The 27011-nt window shown below is 40.4% G+C and overlaps 1 protein-coding gene across 1 annotated transcript in view; it reads right to left on the reverse strand.

The window, feature by feature from the left end:
* The window catches only part of LOC306774021 (nck-associated protein 5-like), a gene marked incomplete at its 5' end in the record, with an annotated part of 155014 nt that overhangs the window by 43782 nt on the left and 84221 nt on the right, over positions 1–27011 (reverse strand). The window contains 2 exons of the mRNA XM_079263990.1: positions 13380–13513; positions 25718–25781. Coding sequence (XP_079120116.1) covers positions 13380–13513; positions 25718–25781 — 198 coding nt within the window. The remainder of the gene's footprint in view (positions 1–13379; positions 13514–25717; positions 25782–27011) is intronic.

Here is a 27011-nt window from a genome sequence, read left to right on the forward strand (position 1 = left end):
AACAGTGCTATATGCAGAGCATCTGTTCAGGCTGAGCTTTAAAGCCAGCTGTAATCAGGATGCTAGATGCTGACTTAACTGTCAAAGGGGCAGGCATGCAGTAATGGTTGTAAATTGTTCTACTTCCTGCTTTAAATGCTAGCCTTAATCAGCACAACCTATAGAGCAAAGAGGACGTACGTGTACGCAGAGTTTAAGCCTGGAGATTCTGACCCCAGGTCAAGGACTACATGGACAGGTATGATCAGTATTGAAAGCAGGATACAAACTGGTCTGTGGGGATTTGAGCAGAGTTTGTTCCTTTAGGTGTAGCAGCACAACACAAGTCATACAGATAAAAGACTCCCACAAGGTCATTTGTTAAATTTCTAAGATGTAATTCTCGGAAACACAACCTGAGCTAATGTTTTAGGACACTTAGTTCCTTCATAATTTGATTCATTAATATTAAATGAATATTGCCAGGAGCAATGTGAGATAATGTGTGCATAGGGAGTTCTTAAAATTAGGCTAAGAAAAGAAAAAGTGAAAATATAATCAAGCTAGCAAACAGATGGAGTCAAAGGAGGTGTAATTCTGCACATAACAAAATGAAAACACAATTAATGTAAAGTTGAATAAATGAAATTAGCATAGCTTTTTTAGCTCATACAAACCACCTCAAAGTGGATCACATCATTAAGTGGCACAGTGGGAAGAAACACTTTCATACCTCAGTTTGTCTCTTTTTTTATTTTGTTCTCCTGTTTTAATGATTTGCAGCATTCCTGCACACCTGAAAAGCACTCTTGTGCTTCTAAACAGCTCTGCCACATTATTCATCCTGCTGCTGAAGGCGATCTCACCGGACAGGTTCTGGTTTTTTCAATGGGAAGGAGAGTGACTTTAAATTTTAGAGGTGGTTGTAAGCAACCTGAGACATACTGTATGTTGTAGATGGAAATATTGTATAAATCTAGAAGGCAGTTTAATAGTTTCAGAATAAGAAATTTGAAAGAGTAAACACACATACTTTTCACTGTATCCTCCAATAACTTCATGGACATAACAAATCCACTGTTCCAGAAAAATAAATAAGCTTAAGACTGATGCAAGCATTTCTTTTTTCATTAATTAGAGAGCTTATTATAAAGCAATCAGGATAAAAAGAAACATCAACAGTGCATACAAATGAGCTTATATGCACAAATTCATGTAAAATAACATTGAAATTGTATAATGATGTGCTGCAAATGATAGATAGTAAAATGTTTTAATTACCTAACTAGTACTACTATTTATCTATAAAAGCATCTTAAAATTCTGCTATTTGTGAATTAAATGTATACATTTGTTCATTAGACTGCTTATTATGAAGCAGTCAGGTTAATGCATCATAAGTGCATGCAAATGGGCTAATATACACAAAGTCATGTAAAATAAAGTAGAAACACACAAATGAATTGTTGCAAACAAAAGATTACTGTTATATTTACTAACCTAGTTTTACTATTTACATATAAAGGCATCTTAGAAATTTGCAACTTTTTCTTCTTAACTTTCTGCTTTGCAAAAAATCCTTACGTCAGGATAATTTCCCAATTTTTAGCTTCTATTTAAGATCACCATCAGTCCAACAACTACAAACTTGCCTTGAAGAAAATAAGTCTTGATACACATTAAAAGGCTAATTGTATCTAACCTGGCAAAGTCCGAAAGAATGTTACCTTTTTACCATTTCTGGTCTCAACTTATAATAAACTCATATCTAACCAGCATCTTCCCAAATAAATTTTCTGGCATATTCTGGTAAATTTATGTAATTCTTAAATTAGAGTTCTTTCTGTTTTAAATAATGTCAATATCCTTTGCAACTGTTGTGTTGTTTTTTTTTTTTCCCCCCTTCTTAAGGGCCATTTCCAATGAGAATAACTACTTCTTCTGCTGAATTGTAACCTATGCTGCCCCCCTCTGGTGACATAACACACCCTGAGTTTTTGTAGCGTATCAGAAAGATTCCATCTGATTTTCTGCACTAGCATATGAAAGCCTAACCACTCTCACAGAGCATGCCAAGTATTTTTAATTTGTGTTCATAAATGCAATGCCTGAAATTCCTAAATATGCAACAGAGGGAAATTCTGATGTGCCCCAAATTTCATACCGTCGCTGCACAAAATCAAGAGTTAAGAAAACATGTTGCATTGGATGTAAAATTAAATACAGGAAGAGTCAGAAACCTTTTTTGGCAAAATTATACAATATCTATAATAGGTATGTATTTTTTGTTTTGGTTTTTGGGGCTGTAAGCCACATACTGATGTATAAATGATGATTAGTACTAAATCCATCAAGTAAAAGCCACTTGAATTTTAATTGATATGGATATCAAACATAAATATCTAACTTTAACCTTCTGGTGCATGAATTATGAAAAAAAAAAACAATACCACATTTTATACATGGAATATTTTACTCCTACAGACATGTACAGAGACACTTTGTCTTTAACATTATTTTTTACTTTTTATTTATTTTATTTATTTAAAAAAAATACTGAGAAAATTGACTAGTATCATTTTCTTGTCCTGTTTATCACTGAGATAAACTTGGCAATTGCATGTGCGTGTATATATAAAATATTATTCTATAATTATTTATTCTTGTGACTCTCCTAATGTCCACTGAAGTGACAAAATAGCAAATACGTATGACGTATTACGTATGAATATGCTAAAAAACAACCTTTACATAGGTGTCCACTGTAGTGGACATGATGCATCAAAGGGTTAATGTGCATTGAAATGTCAATTATTCCTAATTATTTCAGTTTTATTCCAAAATCAACAAATCCATATCTAAGGGCACAAGTTGGACAAGCTCCCAGCAATATACACCCTTTCAAGAAACAGTGTAATTTATCATTACTAACTCAAGCTAGCTAACTAGCTCGCTCAAACCTATTTACATGTAAATTCTTATGATTGATGGAATATAAGTCTCAGATGACGCCTAAGTACTTAAAATAAAAATAAAAAAACAGACTTGCTCAGTGTGATAGTGTGATTAATCTCAAAGTGCCTGCCAACAACCAACTGAATGCATCACTCAGGGAAGGAGAGAGCAAAGAAAGGACAAATGAGTGTGTGTGTTTTGAAAAAAAGGGGGGCGGGAAACGCCAATTCTGACTCTTCTGACCCTTGAGCCACGCGAGCTGCATTTCAAACATTCGTCAGCAGTCCAGGAAATACAATTAGGTGTCCAATCAATTCTCGGCCACAAGCTCTGATGATCCTTTGGCAAACACATCCCTCTTCCCCTTCACATGCAGAAAACACACACAAACTCAGACTGTAGGAAGGCACCATGCAACAGCCATCCTTGTAGGTGAACAAAGCAATGCATCACTGAAATACACCGTGGCAATTAGAGGTGAAAGCGGAGACGTCTGGAAAGAAAAAAAAAACAAAAACCTCCATCTAACAAATGAAAACCTTCCCGTCTTTTCCTTCTTACAATTCAGCTGTCACAAGTCACAATGGAATCAAGACTTCAAACGAAGTCGTGTTTTATTCAAAACTATTTCACGCGGTCGACACTGCAGCAGCTTCATGACAAATTCCATCACAGACCTGGAAGTGATCAAAGGATGCTAAACTTCTCTAAAAAAAAGCCGATAACATGAGCAACACTTACCCCATCTTGAGTTTTTCTCCACTTTTAACTCCGCTACTTCTCCTGAAAAGAGCCAGGAACACAGCGCAGACATCCCTGAGCTCCATGTACAGAGACATCCAGCCGCACACTCAACACTCTCCTCTCACAGCGCCGTAAACTGACCTAGACACAACTGCTGAAATGTGGGTCTCTAGGCTAAAATAGGCCATGCAGTCATCATATAAGCCTGAGTGCTTTTTCGCTCAATTGACAGACAGCATGGTCAGTCTCTGTGGCCGAGTTTCTGCGTCAGCCCGACAGCACATCCCCTGTTCTCATTTTCTACTTGCTTAGTCTCCAACGTGTCATTATCCGCCACTGTTCCTATGCAAAGACAGTGATCTGACAGGCAAAGACTTTTCCATATGTCCCATGTTAAGCCCTCTCTTTTAAAGAAGAAGGGCCCCTGTTGGGAGACAAGTAAGCTGGTACTCTCAGATCAGACAGGAAATAGTGATGGCCTTGCATAGATGAGGCACAACTAAGGACAGGGATCCCCCTGTTTTGTCAGATCATGTGTGTATGTGCACATAGTTGTGTGGGTCTTTACTGGTGATTAAGAGGCTTTGGCTTCATTAAAATCAACACTTTCCGTGCAAGGAAAGCCAACACGAAGGCTGCATGCCAGGAAAACCCGTTGCACGATCAGAGATCTCGGCAGGCCATCTCAGATTTCTCGCCGTTCTAAATGCTCCCGTTTTCAATAACGCAGCTTTTAAATGCTTGTTTGTTAAATTTAGAAGCGTGTCTTGCACATTTCACAGCTCGGCACAAGCAGGAGTAGCTTGGTTCCCCTTGCTGTGAATCAAGCTAACAGCATTCCTTAGCAGCAGCTTCTTTAGAAATTGTAAGCTCGTGACTTTTAAAAGTCATGAATATTCCATTAATCACAGACAAAACATGCTTGTTTAAAGTCCAAACCCCGGAGTACAACTGGAGTATTCCACAGGATATCCTGGAAAAACATGCCAAATGATGAAAACACCGTTGGCATTTCTCTAACACTCTCACTCCGGCAACGCTGTCAGAGGCTCAGGTTGACCGAAATCTCCTAATCAGATTTGACTGGTTAACAATTGCAATATGCTAAAGCTGGGGAAGTGATAGGTAGAACAATCACCGTGGTTGTGCAGCTTAATCGAGGCCATCAGGGGGCCTCTCGTGACTGCTTCATTGACAGCCTCAATCGCCTTATCTTAACTTGACAAACCTCCGCAAAACTGTCTGTTTTAGCGCAGAAATATTCCATTCTTTTTCTCAGGCTCGCTTCCAGCAAATCACTTTTGTACGCCCACCGGCCGATTGCCTAGCTTAACCCAGTGCTAAGCCACTCTTATCCTCTTAGACTTGTTTTGCAGAAAACATGCAAGGAGACCCTGTGTTGGACGTGACCTAAATGAACAATAGAAGCGAACACTGGGAAACTTTTGATGAAAGGTTGGGTCCATTTTTGTGCTGTAAAAGTCATGCACATCAGTCATTTATGCTGCAGCAGAGTAGCGTTACAAAGGTCAGTGCCCTCGTGACCGATGACTCTCACTGGTGACCTTTCACCTTAGCAAGACACACATGCAGGAGATCAAGAGGCAGCAGTGTTTAGTGTGTTTCGGCAGTCATATTTCATCCGAAAATTTGTTGACCAGCTGTGGAAACAAAATGCCTCTTGTTACACTGGATGCTCCTTTAATATCAGTGTTTTTTTTTTGTCAAATGAAGTAAAATTACCTATTTTATCTGCAATACCATATAAATGCTAGAAACTCTTGAAACTGCAACACCAGAATCCATCAAATCATCCAAGTTCAATTGAGGACCAGTCTACAAAGAGCATGTTTTAAAAAGGGACATATGGAGGTGATCACATTTACTGTAAGTACTAGAATTGTCCCTCTTGGAGTTTCTCTGCATTTGGAAGGATTTAGAGTGCAAATTCATGTCGGCTGTCCCACATGTTCACCACTGGCCAAAGCATCTCCTCAATAAGTTCCAGCCATGTGCCGTCCACATGTGGGACAAAGACAGACATACAGACATCCCAGTGGGAGACCTTAGTCATGATGACAGCAGGAGCCTCAATGTCTCCCACACAGGGTCATTTGGGAACTTAGAGGCGGTGGGCCAAGATAGAGTCGGGGGGCGACGATGGTGGGCGAAACTCAACGGAGTCAAGGAGAGCTGAAACAGCCTGTCAATGAGGTGATTAGTTAAGAGAAAATGCATCAACATTAATGAATAACATTGATCATCTTACAAAGCAGCGTTATGCTGGAAAACAAAGAGCTACACATGGATGTTACCTGGACACCCACCTAAAAATCTCCCAACATGCACCAAGAATACAAGCAAGAGACAAATGTGTAAATCAGTGCTTCAAAGTAACCGAGCCAATTCACTGATGCTCACCAGACAGCAAACGGCACCCAAAGGATGACCGTGCAATGTCGAAACATCAAATATTATAGCGGTGTTTCCAAACCTGGGGTAGTCCAAAGAGCACATGGTCCATGAGGCTTTGACTGATCAGAACCAGAGTGATTTAAATGAAGGACATGGCCACACAGAGATGAGCTGAAATATATTCACTTGAGTGTTTTGTTTTTTTTTCTGTTTTTTTTTTATCATTTGGGTGTTTCATTCATATGGAACAAGCGTTAAGGGAGCATGAAAACACAAACGCAAACTTTGAACCATTTGATTAATGAGATGCCTGAGAAATGCCACCGCGCAGATGATTCATCCTTAGTTATTTATTTATTTTAAAGTGAGGATGATGAAAGTTTAACTTTGGTTTTTATGAAAAGAACACAGTCATTCAGCATAATACACCATTTATTGTGGGGATGGTAACCATTCCACTAGATGATGCTACTGTAGGCTCAGGGCACTTAATGTCTATTTGAGACACTCAGTCAAAGTTAATTAACACTGACTTCATACAAGCTCATGTAGTGCTGAATCATTACCAACACTCTTCATCTACTATTGTAAAAATTGTCCTATTTAAGTGTGAAAATATCCAGATATAAACTCATAAAAGATAATCAAGTCATTCTTTAATAGAAATTACTTTAAATCCACTCTACACCTATTATAAAATTGAACATTTTCTACTGTTATATATTTTTCTGGCATCAAAACAAATGTGTGTCAAGTCAGGCAGATGTTTGTGAATCAAGTTTATATGGGGACCATTAGGTCAGTTACACATTGTTTGGCTTAAGACTACAATCTGCAAGCACCAGTGACACAAACCAGATAAAGCAGGCACGCTGCCCCGATGCGAGGATGGATGCCCTACTTCCGCAGAAGCTTGTAATCTGACCTCTTTCGACAGCCTACAAACATCATAACCAGCATGTTTAATCCAAGGCTGATGCTGGTTTGAGGGAGTAGGCACGCCAGATTTTGAAATTTCCTGACACAATTACAAGCAAGAATAAAGGTTTGACGCACAAACCTAGTGGAGCTCTTATGAAATGAGTGCCCCTAATAGCAAAAGTAGGAGACTGATGTAAAAGGGGTCCTAGGAGCTATTAACTGAGTGCAAGTGATGGAAGAGAATAACCAAAATAAAAGCTCAATAAGGTATAATTCTGTGCTCAAATTTGCAAGTTAAAAGGCCTGAAATTGACCCAAAAATCTCTTAATCACAAGGTGCTCCCAAAATAGCCTGGACACCTATTATCTGTTTAACATCCCACTTCAAAAGACTGACTCCCCTGCATCCTGTTAATGACCCCAGATGTGCCATCTTAAACAAGAGTTTGATTCATCGGAACAAGTCCTGCAGTCGCTGAGGCTTCTAGAGGAGAGGGTACTTCAAAAATGCCAAATTAAAACACCAGGTCCTGGTCCAGGCGTGGCTGGATGCTTGGATGATTAGACAAGGGGGCATTGATCTGCAAACAGCTTCCTCTCGGGCTCTGCAAGCCTGTTTCGGTCCAGCTGTGCAGTCCGCTGCTGTGGTAATGAGAGTAGCACATGAATGCTTACAGTACACAGCTCTAAAACTTTACCCTGCAGACCGTGGTGGGATCAACCTGAGCGTGACCGTCCAAACAACACGTCCAGACTTGAAAAGCCATTCCTGCCTGTTTACATCATCTTGGCCTTACTTATTCACACACACACACACACACACACACACACTGAATATGGATGCGTGTGCACATGCTTTCACATACTAAGTAATGTGCAGACAGAATTCTGAGCTATAAATCTGCAGGCAGCCGTCATCATCTGCTGTTGTTGTTAGTCTAGCTGTAAGTCTCCCATATCCTGCCGAGAAGAGGGCCCTTCAAGACGGCAATGATTCAAAGTCAAGTGGAGCGGGTCGGCTGTAAACGCCTCGGTTTTGACGATGAGCTGATGATGTGGTCTGAGTGACAATGACTCTTAACTAGAGACCAAGTGAAAGAAAGTCATACGATATTTATTTCCATTGAACTTTTCGGACAATAATTCGTCCTGAGCTCCTATATGACATTGCCTAATCTTCACAACAAAAATAAAATAAATGGCTGCAATCAAGTCTTTAAGAGGATATATAAAAAGCAGCAAAGGGGAACCAAACTGTTGCAACCAAAGACTAAAAAAAGATTTGTCCTCTGTTGCCTATTACCTTAAAACTGCCTCCCACATCTTCAGCCCAGATGCAGGGCCCCAAATGGCCCCCACGTCCTCGTCTGCTTACTGGTCATCCTGTCTTGAGCGTTGGAATGGATGCGGATGAGGCCTTGAAAGCGCCCTTTGCTGGAAAGACATCCACTTTATTCTATTTCTGCCTCTAGGATTTATTTAATGTTCTCATCTGGTGAAGGTTGTGCTCGTGTCCCCATCTTTTCTTTCCGGCAGTCTCCCCTGTCCTGTCCTGCTCTGGCTTTTAAACGTCTGAGTAGGGGGACGTCCAGGGTGGGCCGAGGAGGCTGCTGAGTCTCCCAACTAATCCGCTGGAGTTTAACGATAGCAAGCTTTGCTAGTGGTGGGGAAACCTTAGTGTAGGGGGGTTGTGGGTTGACCAAAGTCAGGAGGGGTTGGGCATGTGACCCACAACAGGATAAGAGCCCAACTGGTTGGGGGAGGGTGGATGCGTGAGGAAGACTGGATGCAGAGTGTGTACAACTATACGTTTGGAGCCAAGTGCTTGGTTGTTTGAAAGTTAATATATGCATTATATTTTATATATATATATATATATTTGGGTAATAAAGTGATCTTCTCTGGTTGGTGTCCCTTTTTTTTGTCTCATATGGTCATAAAGCAAAAGCAGCTCAAAGGATTTAGTTCAATCTGACCAAACTCTACTTTTTTGCCAAGTACTTTTTTTTTGTTTGCTTTTAAATCCATTGGATATATTTTACTGCAACATTTGGCAGGATTTTACTTTCCAAACGGCTCTGCCATGATTTCCCTTCCCATCCTCATAGTCCAAAGCACAGCTCCAATTCATTAGCAAAACGCAAATCAATCAGTTGCCTGAGGTCAAAAGATCCCACTCTATTTAAAAGATTAGATGTCCGCTTAACATGATTTACAGGTGTTATCTCAAAAAGACACATTGATGAACTGAGCTTCCTATTCCCCTAATGCACAACAAATAAGACGCCTACATCAATCAGGAGACATGGACAGAGGTCTTTTGAAGCAGGGAAGCAAATACCTGGTTGTTGATATGCATTTAAGGGCTGTGTACATGAATGTGTGGGAGATTTATGCATAAGCCAATAACTGAAGCGGCAGAGCAAGCAGCAGGACCAAGTGGGGCAAAGGTTCAAGGAAAAGGCACTTGTCAGTAAGCAGCCTAGTGACGAAGCCCTCTTCTTGCTTCTCTTTTTTTCTTTTTGCTGGCTTGTAAGTTGCTAATTAAAGTGACCGCACTGATGTCCCATCTGCCACCAGAGCCTGATGCTACAGATTACTGGCTGCCATGTAAGCATGTTAATCCACTGGAGGCCAGGTAGCAGTAAACACAGTCTACAGTCCCCTGGCTCTCGCTTGCACTCCCCATAAACGCTCCGCATCGCCCAAACAAAGATTAAGATGTTGACAGTCGGGCTGTAATCCCATTAGCTTGTCAGTGCGGAGGAAGGAGATGTATCTTTGCAACTTGTGGAGGGAAAGCAGTTTAAGAAAGCGAGTTGTTGCTCCCTCAGGAGTGGCAAAGAAACCTTGGACGACTCGGTACGCTGAAATTACAACAATCCAGCATGATGACAATGAGAGAATGAGGTAACACCTCTGCTTCGGTTAGTGTTGTTTTTATTTAAGGACATAATGGAAGTCTTGTCTATGTCACTAAGCCGCATTTTCAGACTCCCAATGAAAACCATCCATCTGGGCAACCTCTGCCAGGTCCCATAAGCCCATCGGTCTCTGTGGAGACTGTCTGTTGCTGATTCTCATATTGCTTCTCTATTGTCAAATAATTTTACTCTATTACTCCCCCGTTTTAAATTCCAAAAAGGGAGTATACTGTATCTGTACAAATATTACTGCATTTTCTTGTCAACTTGGCAGGGAGTACAATAATAATAAATACAGTGTCCAATAGTGAATTATTTCTGCCTGATCATCAGCTAAACCCAATTTTAAGACATATGCAGGTGCAGCCAGCTAAGTTGGAAATAAGAAAAGAAAAAAAAGTTTAGACAGGTTTACACAGGGCTCCATCATGATTTATACACCTGCAACTAAATTACTTCAGCAGCTGGAAACGGCCAATAAACAATCATATCGCAGGTCACATCCTGCATGGCCCGCTACTGACAAATCATACAATGGAGAATTAACCGAAAATATTATGATTCCCTTCAAAAAATGCTGCTACAGGACCTTTGAGCAAGGCATGAAAGGCTCAGCTGCATCTAACCACTCTCAAGCGAAAACTGAATGTCTTGCAGGAAGCTGGAAACCATTCAGAGGCATCAATGGAACATTTTTAATATGTCATAAATCTTTGTAACGGCTCTTAAATATTTCATTCCCTCCCTCTGGCGGTGACTCTGCCCTCATCTGCTCTGTAACACTGGGACCATTAAAACGTACAGGATTTTCTCCACCAACTTAATGAGAAGATAAGCATTCAATGTGAAATCTTGCACAAGCAAAGCACCGCATGCCTATCGCCTAATTACGGCATCAACTTGGCTCCAACTTTTGATTTGCTGTCACACTTCAGCAGCGGTGCTGCAGAGGACACGTCGGTGAAGCAGAGGTTACCAAAGTTATGACAAGCGCATTGTTTGAGCGTTTCCTGGCTTATAAATTCTCTCAAAGCAAAACTAATGTATCGGCCAACCTTTTTTTTTTGTTGATAACAAGGTTATCAACAGAAAAATCTCTGAAGTGGTCAAAAAAAAAAAAAAAAATGACAAGAGCTAATCATAAGAAGCAATAAAGTAGACAGGGATGCAGTTTTGAAGACATACTTTTCACAAAATTGCAACATGCACTTATTTATGAAAGAAAAAGATTTAACATAATAGATCTGTTTGACTTAAGATGGAACTTGCTTCTAGTATCTGTTATCAGTTATAAGTTAGTTTTCTCACATTTCAGTTGGATTTATGTTAGGCCTCAGGCTTCCAGCACATTTATTTGACTCCTTTTGAAGCATTTCTGGCTGAAAAACTTGCATGTTTTGTGTTGCTATATGATTCACCTTATCTGTAAACTTCATAAAATATAGATATTTTTGTATTCTTGAATTAGAAAAACACAAAAAAAAAGGAGAATCGAAGGATTCCCTTTTGGAATTTAGGATTTATTGCTCCCTAAGCAATGCCAAGCTGCCCTGATCAAGATGCACCAAAACAAAATGAAATCTTGACACTACCACTGCCATGTTTCACATTTTGGATGAGACTTTTATTATGAGATGCAGTGTTTAGTTTCAACAGTCAACCTTTACCTTCAAAGAAAAATTCTACTTTGACCGTGGATTGATGTGAGAAAAGTTTTTAGTCACCTTATTTTAGAGCACATTTAACATCCGCCTCAGAAAGTCTGCTTTGCTTGGGGAAACATGATTGTGCCAAACAAATTTTTATTCGGATCAAAGAAGCCAACTCAGTCTGACTACAAATGCAGGTTTCGGTCTGTCTCAAGTGGACCAAATGCAAGAAATGGTGTAGCATTGCATGGTGGGTAAATACATAGTGACGGAGTTAAGAGTCCTCTGCCTCATCTGTTTTTTATATTGTTGCAGTGTATTTCTGCAGTATACTTGCATTAGACAAAACAAAAAACCAAAACAGAAATAATTACGTCTTCATGTTTAGCTCCCAAGTGGAAGAAACCAAGTTTTCTTCTTTACGTGGGTCTTGTCCTGTCTTTTGCTAAATACTTGTACAGCACCACCTTTGGTAAAAAATGGGGATATATTATTCTTATGGTGTGGCTCGTTCGACCAAAATGCAGTGTGAACGTGATCTCGGTTTGCATGGATACACCCCCCTACAACTGAGCAGAGTCCCCAATCGTACAGTCTAGCAGACTATCCTGATGCAAAGGCACCCTTAGTTCCTTTGAGACCTCGTCAACCATTGTTAAACTTATCTATTGTCAGTCAACCACTCCTGGGGAGGACAGCAATGGTTTTAAACGTACCCCATATGTACACAACTTGGCTCACTGTGGACTGCCAAGTCCAAACTCATTGGGAATGGTTTTCTAACCATTAGCAAGCTTATGAGAATCAACAGCTCTTTTTATGAGCTTCTTAAAGGTCTGTTTCATTTGCATCATGATGACTTCCACAAGGATGTGTTGGATGAATCAAACTTTGATGGATTTTTGTTCTTTTTTTTTTTTATTTATTTTTTTTTTTTTTAGGATGACGGCTTTAAGTTAATTATGCAAAATAATTTGTATAGATTTGTTAATTATGCAGAAATATAGAAAATTCTACAGAGCTCACAGAATTTCACTTTGATTTGCTCTTCTACACTCTGTCACTACCTAAAAGTTGAAAACGTTGTGGGTCTCTACAAACTGGAAAGATGTTTCAGTGCATTCTTGCCATGTAATAATAGAATAAATATATAAAGATGCTCTTCATCCTGTCAAGGTCACACTGACTATACAAACAAGCAGAAATACACTGAAGTTACTCTGCGTCTCCAAGTTCAAAGAAGAGAAAAATCATTCAGCTGAAAGGTTTTATTTTTGATGTGTTAGCTTTAAAGTCCAAAGAAAATCGACCTTAATTTCTCGGCTTTTGCATGAGTCAAAAGATTGCTCTTGATGATGCAGATGCTACAGCATTGCTTTTAAAAAAGCGGGGTAATGTGCAATAGTCTAAATCAGGCAAGCTATCACAGAGTGATTAAGCTAATTTCTTTACTGATTACAATTTCTTGCAGATGGCTAGTGCAGTACTTTGATGTTTTCCACTTTAGCAGCAGGAATGAAGAACCCGAGTTAACTGGCACTAGTCAAGCGTCACTATTATGATCTATTTATTTATATTCTATACTGACTTATACCTGCTAGAAACAATAAGGAAATAATTTGTATAGATTTTTTTGGAAATTGATGAAATATGGACAATACAATACCAGATAACTTTGAAAAACCCTAACTATGGTGCAACTTGCTTTTGTTTAAAAAGGTGGAGGAAGTCTCATTTCTAAATTGTGGAAAACTTGATTCATTAGTCACTCTTATGTTCAGGGTAATTTTACCTGGAGAATTGCTGCTGCAATGAAACCATCTGCGCTCGTCCCAGCTCCGACTCCTCCGTCACTTCCCGGAGACGCTTTTCACTCTCCAGTCGCAGGCGTCGCTCTTCCTCTAGTTCGTGGATCAGCTTTTCTCGCTGTGGACCCAGAAACATGAGAATAATCAGTTAAGAATCAGCAATGTGCAGCCTAAAGGCTATAAAGATCCTCCTCAAGCCATTGCCAAATTTATGACCCTGAACTGCTTCAGGGATGTGATTTCTCACTGGACTTGGACTGATCTTTAACCCTTCTTTGGGGGAAAAAAAAGGTAAGTGAAAACAGAATGTTTCGGAGTCATGATCACCAGAGCATCTGTGTTGAAGGTTCACCAGACATCTTTCTAGTGCTTCTGGCCTTTTTTCCACACCTTTGGTGTGAAAGAATATGAGGGCATGAGGGGCCAGTGACATTTAAGCTACCAGATAGGATTTATTTGCGGGAGCTTGTTGTTACCTTGGAATGATTATAATGAAGCATCCTTTTCAATCGGTCTGTGTGAGAGAAAGTTCACGCAAAATGTCAAACAGCATCACTGAGCCTGGCTGTTTTTTTTTTTTCCCCACTCTTGCTTTTCATTCTACATCCTCAACATGTTTCATTTATCTTCACTGAGCTGTTGCTTAGTAACTTAACAAGGATTGTTAGTTATGGTTAATATGAGGTTGTGTGATCAAATATTGATGGGCTTCAAATTGAGGAGCAATAGACCATCAGTAAGAGCTTTTAAGCTGTTAATATAAACTTCAATAACTTGCAGCACCACAATGGAAGTTAATATTTACTCATACTTCTTTGCTACATTCTGGGGACTTTTAAACATGTGTTATTGGGTTCTCTGCCAATTGGTGCGATATAACCCTGACACCTCTCGGTGGAGCTCAACGACAAGCTCTCACACATCCCAGCTTTATTTGCTCTTTTTCCACCAGACAATCCCAAAATGATAGCCCCTTTTTCCACTGTTTAATTGGATTCCTCTCTTTCAGCCACAGACTCCCAAAGGACCAAACTGTCTTTGCCTAAAACCCAAACTTCAAAGACTGGCAGTGTGCTGGAAAGCTCCCTCTCCTGCATATGGGATGTTTGGCACAGCATGTGAGATTTGTCTCTTTTTATTATTATTATTTTACAAATTTGCAGAGGAGCTTGTAACAACTGTTACCAGAGAGGTAATGAACTTTAGCTGTCAGAGCAAATGAGCTCAGATTATTGTTTCAGTCTTTCAACTTCTGCAAAAAGTCTGGCTTCTACTGTTGCTGAGGACTTATGACAAAGCAGTTGGTTGGTTCCCTTTACACAACTGAATACTTAAGTTATTAACTGTCTGTCATAATTTTATCAAACAGATCTGAGGTTGAAAGGAATGAATGGTGGGTAGAAGTTGCTTATTTGGCTGAATATGTGATTTACATGGAAGATATTTTTCCATGTTAGCAAATTTTCTTCCTATGCATAACGGGGCCTGTATAGAGGATTTATTGACATCTAGTGGCAAAGTTGCAGATTACAACCAAGTGAAATATATTAGTAAACATAACAGGATTAATTAAAGTTTAAGCCTACCCATTATGTTTTGACTCCAAGTCAAACCAGTCTTGAGCAAAGAGAGTTTGGTTTTTTAATTTGTATCTAACATTATAGCTCTGACTTCCTCTTGTTTTTTTTTTTTTACAAGATGAGTAAACATATAATTCAGTGCATTTTCATTTTCTTTACCATGTGTTTTCAACTAAATCATTATTTGGTTTTATAAACCTTTGACAAGGACCAAGTGAAACTGCTTAAACATCAAGTAAAACTTAAATGTACCAAAATCCTCATTATCAAATACATCAGCATCAATACACTAGCATCAGCATTCAAACCAAATGGAAAATGAGTTCAAGAACTCGTGATGTCTGACCTTGACCTTTTAGTGATTTCCTTGAAGGAAATCACTAAAATTGATTTTCAGAGCCTCCTAAATCCAAGATTCGAACTAATTAAATTAAAGTAGTTGGGATTGAATTGTGAAAGGTTGAATCCCAGTTTGTTCTTCTACTTGTCTTCCTTACATTCCTACATTTCCTACCAATTACCCAGGACTGGGTCATGAGGGTGGCAGTCTAAACAGAGATCTTCAAGTCTTCCTTTCCCCAGCCACCTTCTCCAGGTTTCCCAAGGGGAACACCAAGTTGTTCCCAAACAAACAAGACATGTAATCTCTCCAGCAGATCCTGGGTCTGACCTGAGCTCTTTCCCTGCAGGGATATGTCTGAAACACATCCCATGGGAGCGATCTGGAAGGCATCCTGACCAGATGCTTACATACAACCTCAACTGGTCCTTTTTAGGAAGGAGAAACAGCTACTTCTTTGAGACTCTTGTATGACACAACTTGTCCATTCTGGACTGGGCAGTCTACCATATCTTTTGACTAAGAACAATGGTATGGTAAAGAAGTGTTTCATACTTTATTCCTCCAATGTATAGTGATCTCAAGCTACTCAGCCTCTTTCTTGAACCGATGTTTGCTTCATCTATTTAGAGCTACAAGAAACTTGGGGATTTAACAAACACTAAGGGGGGGGGGGGGGGGGGGGGGGGACTTATACTCTCTGCAGAAATTCTTGGCTTGACGATGAAAAAAATACAGATCAGTTGACATCAACCTTCATATCATGTTGCATGGTAATGAATAGAATGTAACAGAAAACCTGATCTTGCCACTGATTATCTAGACCTTATCTTAAGCCCTTCCTCTCCATACTATGCACCACTCATTTGCTAAGTGTCATGACTTCAAGGAGGCTTTCTATGTACAAGCACTATGAGGACATCTAGTGGTGTTAAAGTATAGACAGTGGTAGCTAGATAATGGATTTAGAAACACACATACACACACAAAGAAGAAAACATCCACAACATGGGGTTTATATCTGTCTGAAAAGCTATGCCATAAAACGAAACTGCTACAAAACGTCAAAACAACTCGAAAGTATTCCTGTAAATTACATACCGCCTTGAATGCAACCAACAAACAGCCATATTTCATTGGATTGCTGCTTCTGTCACAAATTTTAACAGCCAGTGATACAGAATATTAACCCATGTCACCATTAAAACCAGTTCTGCTCCTCGCTGTGGCCATAAATTTATGGCTGCTATATGGAGAAGCTCTTTACACAACAGCGAGGCCCCTCCTGTCAGGGGTTATGGCTGCTGTAAATCCTGTTCTACTGAGGCATAAAGTACCTACCCTGCCAAAAGGATAAACCAACAACTCTTTGGCTCTTCTTCTGCTTTTTTCTTTCAGGAAAAAGGAGAGACATTTGCAGGAGGAAAAAAAAAAAGTAACATGCAATGCACTAATGGCAAAGAGCAAACAACTTCCAGTAAGTTACAGGGATGGAAGATGTTTTAAAAGCAGAAAAAAACACTAAAAAGTCATTACTTTCAGTTGCATTCTGGTTTAGCTTAATTTCACTTCAATGCAAACAAGAAGGGGTCTTTTATGTGTATCGCCATATCTGCAGGTTGGCCTGGATTTGCACAAAAAGAGCAGTAGCTTCAATCCTGATTTTTTTTTTTTGTAGCTTAAATGAACACCCCAGGCATAAACCACTGACCTCTGTGTGTCTGCTGACACACTCATGCCAACATGCTCCATAAGAACACAGAATTTATGGTCTACATCGTAGTAAACGCCCTCTATTGCTTTTGTTCAATATATAATTTCAGCAATTTAACAAGGCCATTAAATCAAACATTACCATATCTGTAAGCGGCCAGTTTTTCTTGGTTGAAATGTTTACTGTCTTTTTTTTTCCCCCTATGGCTAATTGAAAGCACATTCTGTAATCAGCCCTACTGCAGCTAAAACACAACACGACTTAGGAAATGCCGTAAGAAGACGTTTCAAAGTCAACACAAATGGGATGAGTCAAAAAACATGCTTGGCAACTCTCTGTGGGAACATTTATTTTAGTTAATCCAGCCGCTGTGGAAGATAATCCTCTCTCTTGACTTGCTGTCGTGGATATGAGTTGTTGAGGTGTAATGTCAGGTTTGTCCTGTAGAAGGCAACATGCTCCTGGAATAAAGCTGGGGCTGCTTCAGCTCTGACAAAGCTGCCAGTTTTGTCAGACAATACAGCAGCTAAAAAAAAAAAAAAAAAAAAGCAAATGGAATAGAGAGTAATCTATTAAATGGCCCAGGCAGGATTTTATACTGGCCTGCTGAGCCATATATCTGAAACAAGCCTGGATTGGGTGTTTCAGGATTAAAGCTGACCCCGGTCACTGTCAAGGCTGGCTTCATTTCCTGGCTGATAAAAAATGTTTCCATCTAGATATAACCGAATTCATCACCATCAACACGTGGGGTTTCCTTTAAATTGAATGGACGGTGAGATGCTGTTGATTCCAATAGTGGGATAAAAAACGCATTTGTTTCGTATCAAGCATGTACACCACAAAGGGCTACTTCCCTGTTTCCAAAAATCAGTAACTAAAATGATATTAACTGCAGTGGAGACCAAAATGAAGTTTGCCTTTGTAATTGGACAGTATTAGATGGTAATGTTATTCATCCAAGCTGAATTACTGAAAGACTCAAAGCCTCCCGGTGCCCTCTAACATCCACCAAGGACTCTAAATTAATTAGAGCCCTCTGCCTCTTCTTGTTGTGCCTGCAGTGCTGTCTGCCATAAAAGGCCAGCTTTATCAGGTTAAGTGCATCTGTGCAGTGTGCATGGCCATGAGTGGGTCTCTGATTCCAAGGGATGTCCATCTGTAACTGTACATGTGTTGCGTTTCTGTTCGGGGTACAGTTTGTGGGGCTCAATAATCTCTTCATTACATAGAACCCCCCCCCCCCCCCCCCCCCCCACACACACACACACACACACACACAACCCTTCTGTTGGAGCTCTTTGCCTAATCAAAGGGCCGGGAGCGGATCTGGGGCTCGCTACTAAAGCAAACATCAGGGACACAATGCAGCGCGCAGGTTCTTCATTCATAAATAAAACATGCCACAAGGCTGTGTGTGGGTGTGTGTGCATGTGTGTGTGTGTTTGTGCTCGCTCATCAGCAAGACCAAATTCACATGAAAGTGTAACATGAGGAGGATTTGGCCTCCCGGCTGGAACACTGTTCAACATATGAGCTTGGATACGATAAAGACAACGAATATCATTATGGTGAAAATGCAATAGCAGATGTGCAAAAATAAACAAAATGCTAAAATAAACAAGCTTTGCAAAATGTCTTTAGTGAGATTAAGATAATGATTTTTTTTTTCTTGAAACATGTTTGAAATTGCATTGTTGAGGGCAAAATGCCAGTTAAGCAAAAGCATAATCATACCATAAAACAGAAAGCCAAAAAAAAAAAAAAAAACACAACATAAAAAAAAAGAGTAAACAAAAGCATTTCACACTAAAGAACAAACAAAACAAAACAAAAAAATATTTTAAATGAATCTTGCTGTGTTTTTGCCTCTGGTTGTGCCGTTGTTTTGGGGAATAATATTGACTGTAAATAGTCCCATTCACTAGATCGCGGTATTCAACACAGACCAAGTCAAGCCACCTGGAACGGCTTACGTACTTGGAAATATTTTGCTTTCATCCAGAAGAGCTTCTTCAGTTCCCATGGAAATTGTGTAAGATTTCAATGAAGCAACGTGTGAAACCACTAATGTTTGAGTCTCCAACCGTCGTTGAGAGTCATGACTCCTTGGAAATATCGAAAGAGTGAGTGTTCATAGTTTCATTTAAGGCTGAAATGTGGATGTGTGTTGTCCGTGTTCTTCTTTTAAGGGCAGATTTCCTTTATGAATGGCATAGATGGAGACAGATGTGCAAATGTGGACTCCCAGGTTCTATTTCAAAGGATGATGGGAATTTATTAGGAGGTAGTGGTTGGTAGAAAGGTTAGCAGGCAATACCGCTGGTGCTGTAAGTAAAGAAGAAAGTGCAGTCCAAGGATGGAAACACTGTATGCCACACTCTTTGCTGCCTCTTGGTGTCAAGGCAAAGTGCAAAAATGTAAACATGAGATTGACTTGCAGAAATGAGTCTGAATAGTGTTTTATTCTGTAAAAGTCAAAGCGCTGTGTCCCACAGGGCTCCATCAATTCAATTATCATGAAGAGCCACTACATTAGAGCGAAGCGCTTCTCTCTCACTCAGCCACAGGCACTATAACAAATAATACACACACCCCAGGAATATGCTAAATCATATGAGTGGCCCATTTATCAATGCCAAGGGAGCTCCCCCACCCCACCCACGCATTCAGATCTGCAGCACACAGTCCGATGTGATTCAGGCCTGGCTGTCAGCGCTCATCACTCCGTTGAATGTGCTTAACGCTTGAGGGGGAGACCCCATCTCGACCCTCACCCCTGTCCGTGGCTGATAAAGCCAATCTGCAGAGACAACACCTGAGTTGTTGTCCCCCATCCACCTCCCACTGTTCCCCAAATCTCCACGCTGTCACCAGTCCTAAAAACAGCTGTCAGAAACACAGAGGGTCCCTCAGCAAAGGAGCTCCGCAAGGCCTGAAGCCTTTTTGAGAGCCCTTCAAGTTCTGCCTTTATCTGCTGAATACACGCCGCATGACACAAGATATCTCTTTGAAGGTGCTTCTTATCATGCTTTTGAACACTAATAAGTCCCTGTCATTCCTCTGTCTTATTAAAGCAACATTAATCAGTAGCTTTTCCTGTGTGGCCTCGTTGCTTGTGCGGCTTTGGGTCAGCTTGCACAGGAAGCCCATCAGTCACTTTGGAGTTGTGCAGGAATCCCGAACATTTCTTGTAAAAATTTGACCCGTCTGAGTGGTACAGCATATCTTGACCTTTAAACCTTTAAAAGTCAGTAAAAAGTTGGCTGCCGTGACTTTTGAACCTCAAATTATGACCGAATCTGGTGCCAGCTTCATTCTCAAATGAGCTGGGTCACTGCTGGACTTAAGAAATGTGCTTTCATCCACAGAAATAGACGTTTTTCATTTGGCGGCAGGGCTTTTTTTTCCCCCATATACTTTATATTCACAAAGGCATCACCCCCCCCCCCCCCCCCCCCCCCCCCCCTTCTTATCATCCTTTCATTTTCTACATGAACTCCTCCATCGAAATCTGATTTTTAAATCACTAAGTTACACAATTAAGGCAAGTAGATGCAAAAGCAATTCAGTTAATCTTCAACATGCACACTTCACTCATCCATGAATGACTCAAACAGACCAATCTGTAATCAGACCAAGCATCCAGAGGAATAACCATCTGTGAATCGACTGTTGTGTGCTTTCTGAGCATCCACAAAAACTCAAAGAGAAATAAACCAGTTTTTCCTCAAAGCCAGATCGTTTATTTTCACATGTTGTTTAGACAGCCGTTTCCAGTGGTCGTAATCTTAAATGCCCTTTAAATGGGGAGCCCGGCCCCCTCAGCCAGAGCAGGCGGCGCTGCCTTTACGAGCCAGCATGCAGAGTCAGGAAACCCTGCATCCTGCCCCTGATGGACTTAGATTGCACTTTTAAGTGGCATCAAAAGGCAAGCAGGAGACAGAGAGCGGCCCTGCCCTGCACCACGCCTCTGTGTCGGGGTGTGAAGAATTCCAGAGGAAAGCTGCAGCGACAACGTGGCTGTGACAGAGCTAGGGTTGTTGGAATGGTAATCAACCTGTGTTTTCTCAAACAACTTAAGGGAATTCCACTGCTTCTCCAAGACTTGCAGCAATGCCTCCTGTGTGGCCGCGTTTGTGCTGAAATATTGCGAGCCTAATTACAGATTGCCCAGCAAATTATTTAAAAGATTTCATGTGATTTTCCCAAATGATCCATAGCGGTGGTGTTATACTCCAGCACCGCCAGAAGCCATTGCGTTAAACACCAGGAGAGCTAATTAAAACGCATGCTCCTCTGTAAACTGTGCTGTTAATACGGTTTCATTTACACTGACGGTTGCAGAACTGAGCAAGCGAGGTCTGAGCTTTACGACTGTGTGTTTGAGCGCCTTGCACTATCGTAAAAATGCCTTTTGCATTCTTTTCCAGCACAATGAGCTGGTAATAGCGCTGCAGAACGTGCCCTTGAGGAGCTACTCAGCAGAAATATTCAGCACATGACGGCAATGGGTGCTTCTCTGATCACATTACACAGAAGACAGTAATGGATGTAGAGAGGGAAGTTGAAGGCAGGGAACAGAGAGGTAGCATATACAAAGGAGGGGGTAGATCCACTTAAGAAGTCTGTGCTGTTTTAATCTGTCTCGCTTTGGGGAGGATGGGGGTTGGGAGAGAGAGTGGGCACGCAAGTGGGCGTTGAGCTTGTGGGGGTCTTCGCTGGGCACGGGATATGCCTGGTTTGCAGTCTGTACTTCACACTGGCAGCATTTTGACAATTATCTCCTCAATGCAGCAGTCTCTTTTCCATTTGTGTCGAGGAGCCGTGCCTGAGCTCTGAAGTCTCCCAGGAATGCCAGAGAGAGTGCAAAGGGAGTCCAATGGGGATAATCCCAATTTCAAATGGAGCTTAGTGATATCCCTCCTCCTACTTTTTTCCTCCATCTTCCCCCTACTCGCCCTCCTCCTGTCTGGCACAGATAACTCATCCTTCGCTCAGTCATGTGCGTGCACAGACAGACAGTCACATACCCTCTAAAGTCATAATTAGCATGTCATCCACTCGTGCAAGTCTTCAGCGGAGTCTTGTAGCATTCTGAAGGGTTATTTTTCTTGGGCTGTGTTGAGGTCAGAGGATGCTGGGTTAGTGTTACAAGATAAGGTGATGACACACACACACACACACACACACAGGTGTCACCTTGAAGTGAGGACACAACTGAGAGAGAGAGAAAAAAGACGAACCTATATTTCCTGAAAGGTGTCATAATGCAAGGAAATAACTATCATCATGTTACAATGAAAGCTGGGAGCAGTTAACTGAATATAATACAAAAAGGTAAGAAGTTTAGAAATTCTGATACTTTCTCTATAATACTACATTACATGGCAAGGGTGATTTCCATGTCTGTGATGCTACAATACATAGCAACATTTGTTGCCATCCAATCATTCTCTAAACCAGAATTGGTCTTGTAATATCCTCTGTGGCATGGTGGAATTGTCTTGGTGTCTTATGGGCCATGTGTATTGCACAGATTTTCATACTTCTGTACAGCCTCAACAAGCAGTTTATTTAAACTATCCATTCAAACTTGTTGAAGCTTTCCCGTTTGTGGAGAGGCGGAAATGAAACCTTCCACTTCCCGCTTCTCCACGTTAACCATGCCCACTTGAAATTTCTGATCAATTAATTACACAATTGTTCTGAGATGTCACATGAGAAAAAAGTTCTGCTTGGTTGATGCAATCAGACCTTCCATCTGGAACATGCTATCTACAGGTGCATGAGAGGACATTACTCATCACAGACACAAAAAGCAGTCTATTTATAGTATATTGGTATTGGCAACTCTCAACTGTAAGTATAAAAAAAGCAGGAGGAGCACCAAAGAACAATCAAGTGAGTGAAATCCAGTGGTGAGTAAACAGGGTAGGCAGTGCCTCCCAATGGCACAAAGAAATGAATGTAATCATTCAAATTTAATAATTAGTTTTTATATTTTTTACTTCCTTTTATAATTCTCATCTTTAACCTAATCTTTCTGATAATAATTCCTATAACCTGTAGTGCCTATTGATGTGAAGCTGATGGTTTTTAGTGCTTTTCATAGCGCAATGAAAAATTACTCAACAGCACCTCCTACTGGTCAGGCTGAGAGGCTGCACAATTCACTCTTGCGTTCACGGTGATGGGCACTGTCCCACACTGCTTTTCCTCTCATATTGTTGCAACGGTGTGTGTTAAAATCATTTATGTAAAAAGGCAGATCAATACACTGCCTTTTTACATTCCTGCACTATCTCAAAAGTCTTTGTACGTTCACAGAAAATTAGTGAATTGGCGCTTCGCTCTCAAAATGGGTTGACATCCTCACCTGCTAGAGGTGTTCAAACAATATTCAATGTCTTTCTTTTGAGTTAAAACATCAACATACAAAACTGTTTGTCATGACATACAAAGTTACATAGTCTAGGGACTGCTATTAAATAATTTAGGTAGCCTTTTAACAAGTAACACAATTTTTATGGTGTCTTGCTATCTTCATTATATCAGATTAGGCAGGCATTTACCTGCCTATTTATTTAAATGATCATTTGTGTATCTGGTGCAGTTTGCGACTGTCTGCCTGCCTAACCCTAGAGCTCACGGCACATGCATGGTAAAACTCATCTATCTTCCAATGACACTGAACAGACAAGCACAATTGTCTCTTTGACTGACAGATCCAAGAGCACACAGATGAGAGACAAACCAATGCTCCCATTGTCTATTTGTTGTCTTACTGTTTTATGGCCCTCACTTGTTAAACAGCCATCCCTGTCTGACTTATACCTGTGGGTATTTACACTTGGCACAGCAAGGGAATCAATAAGTGTTTCAATGATAATTGGCAGCAGTTCCCTGATGGTTTGTAAGTGACAGTAAAAATTTACACCATGGAATACAAACAAACTCTTCATGGATATCCTCTACTGCATGGCTCATTAGCAAAAAGAGCTAAATCAAGCTTTTTTTTTTTTTTTTTCATTTGCCCCATTACTGGTTTTAAGATGTCGCTATAAATCACGATTGGTCTCATGAAGGAATGACAATATTGTAACAAACTGTTAATGAATTTAACTCATAACTCTTCCCTATATGACATTCCTTTTCATAGCTTTGTCATATGAATGACACTTGCTAAGAAGTCATTTGATCTGGTATCTTTCTGTCAAGTATAACTTTTACACATTGAAAAGGAAAATCTTGTCATTGGACCCAAATGTAAGGATTATCCATCTGTAACTGTAAAAGATTATCTTCTGTAATATCAAATTAAGGCAGATATATGAGATGTGAATAAATAAGTGGGGAACATGTTTATAGAACTCCATAACAAAAGATTATAATAAGTAGAATTCAAGTTGGTCAAACTCTGAGGTTGGCGCCAGTTCTTCTGAACTTGTACCATATCGCCACTTGGAGGATTTCATGCCTTCACCTCTGGTTTTACTTTCCTCGTTTGGAGCAAAATGATTGCATTATAGTTGTCAAAGTAAGCTAAATTATCTTTAATGCAAGCATCCGATACATCTCCCCGTGAAAACCGAAGCTTGTTATTGACATGCATGACCGAGAGGACAGGAGTCACTCAGAGGTCAGTCAGGATTGTGACTTACCCTGCCACGCACTAAAGGTCAGTATGAAAACAATGTCCATGTCTTTCTTCCCTTGTATCCTTATAAACCCAGTTATTCAAGACTAAGTTCACAGTTTCAGTGTGCATATTTATGTAACGAAGCTTGAACAAATGCTGTTAAATTTCCTGGAAAAAGAGCCAATGTATATTACACAATTACACAAACATCATCTCTGGTAATATTATAGTTTAAATGCCTGAAAGTAAAAGCCTGGATTGCAAACCAGCTGCAATATCCAGCCCAAAGATTTGACCGCGGAGAGAGGAGGACAACATTTCACTCCAGGGATCAATAGAGAATCCCAGAAAGCAGTGTGAAAATCTTGGGATTTTATAATCCCGTGTGTGCCGTTGCTGTGGGCCTGCTGCCATAAAGGAAATCATGGACTTCTCTGGCGTGAAAGTCAAGCAGCTGCGCCCGTGGTGAGCGCATAGGCTCAGAGGCTGCGATCAGCTGCGATCAGCTGAGCTCTGCTTCGTCACGAGTTTAAACTTTGCACTTTTCTGACCCGCCTGAGCTCAGACAAAAATGTGGAAACAGAGGAAGATAAGCACCTATCTTCACCCCCTGAAGCCCCATTGTCTGCTTTCATGAGCTTTCTTTGAAAGAGGTGAAAGCACAACATCAGCACTTCTGCTTGCAGATTAGCACAAAACGGACAAAAGGCAGTGAGCAGATTGTGTTCCACCTCCAGCTTTATAATCCTGAAAAAACTAGCTGTTTTGCAGTGGAATACTTGAAATTTATGTAAGCAACTCCTAATGCAGGGACTAGGGATTTAAACACAAATATTTGTTCTTCATATCAAATTTTTCCTGATATTTGCATTCATTTTAATAGATTAAAAGTAGCATTTCATTTCTTCCACTTTGTCTCCTTCAGGAACATGTCTTTAGCCTGGCTAAGACAACATGTCTACAGAATTTGACAGTGTGTGTGCATGAATCATAAGGCTTTTTTGGCTTCACAGATGAAACTTTAACAAAGAGAAACACGACTTTACCATTGTTCCTTCGCTCTTGCACCGTGCGACTTCTCTCTGCAGGCGAGCCACAGCCAGCTTTTCCCTAAACAAACAAAAATAAGGGTTGAGTCAGTGTGTGAGCACTGTAGATCTTGAGAAATGAATCACTTAGGAACCTTTTGGCGCCAAATAAGCAAGATATAAAAGAACTTTCACACATAAATGAAGTTTTTCATGAATTTCATCTTCATACAAAAGGCTGGATCAGCTTTCTTGATAAGAAAACAGTGTTTTAGCAGCATTTTCACTGTATTTTACTGAGCAGAACCCACACAAGCCTGTTAAAGAATCAGCAGACACACACACACACTTAGAAGAGATGAGGTTGTCTACTAACTGCACAAAACAGAACTCCCAGTTCTGTCCAGACAAAAATAGCTCAGAGGAAACAAAAAGCAGGGCATCCTCCTGCCAGACTTTACACACATTCATAACAACCCCCCCCTCCCCCTTACACACAAATACTCACACATGAACAAGGAGGAACAAAGAAATCGACTGTACACATCCAATCCGTTTCCCACGTGAGGGCATTCCAGACTTTAATGGGATAAATCTTGGTACACTAGCACGGATAATAAGGAACCTTGTTTTAGAGCCCCTCAATTGGGATCACAACACCACAAATGCTGCTCCAAGACAAGCTTGTCATTCTGGAAGTGCTTTTATCCACATTTCTGGGAAAACAACAAATGGCTTATGGATGAAAACACCTCCTCTGGCAGTGTTTCAGCACAGGAGACACAAACTTTGTCATTTTTATGCCAAATACTGTAAATATACTGTGGCACATGAATGCGTTTCTACAGCAAAGAAACTTTTTTCTATTATTTTTCCAAGGGTATATGTTTTAAAAAAAATGACAATTTATTCCATATTAAGACAAAAAATATTGGAAAGGATGACTAGAATCCCTATTTAGGGGTTTTTCTGTAACTGAATCATGCATTAAATACAGCTGTGTCAGCAAAATAAAGAAATCTTCAACCAATTCCTCACACTCAAGTTATTCATGACTCATTGTAGAGCTGGCTAAGAGCAATCAGTTTGGATTTGACAGATTATTAAAAGATATTTGGCCAGCTTTCTGCAAATCTTTTGCACGTGAAACAAAAATCAGAGGTGTGGAGCTGAAGTTTCAGTCAGTTAATGGTCCTGACTTGTCAAAACAATCCCACCCTTCCGAACATGGGACCTAATAAAGCCATTTACTCAGCAGACAACCACAGGTAATCACAATCACCTGCACATTGTTCACATTTCTTCAGAAAAG

This window comes from Telmatherina bonti (assembly GCF_933228915.1).
Source record: "Telmatherina bonti genome assembly, chromosome: 24".
In the NCBI taxonomy this organism is placed as follows: Eukaryota; Metazoa; Chordata; class Actinopteri; order Atheriniformes; family Telmatherinidae; genus Telmatherina; species Telmatherina bonti.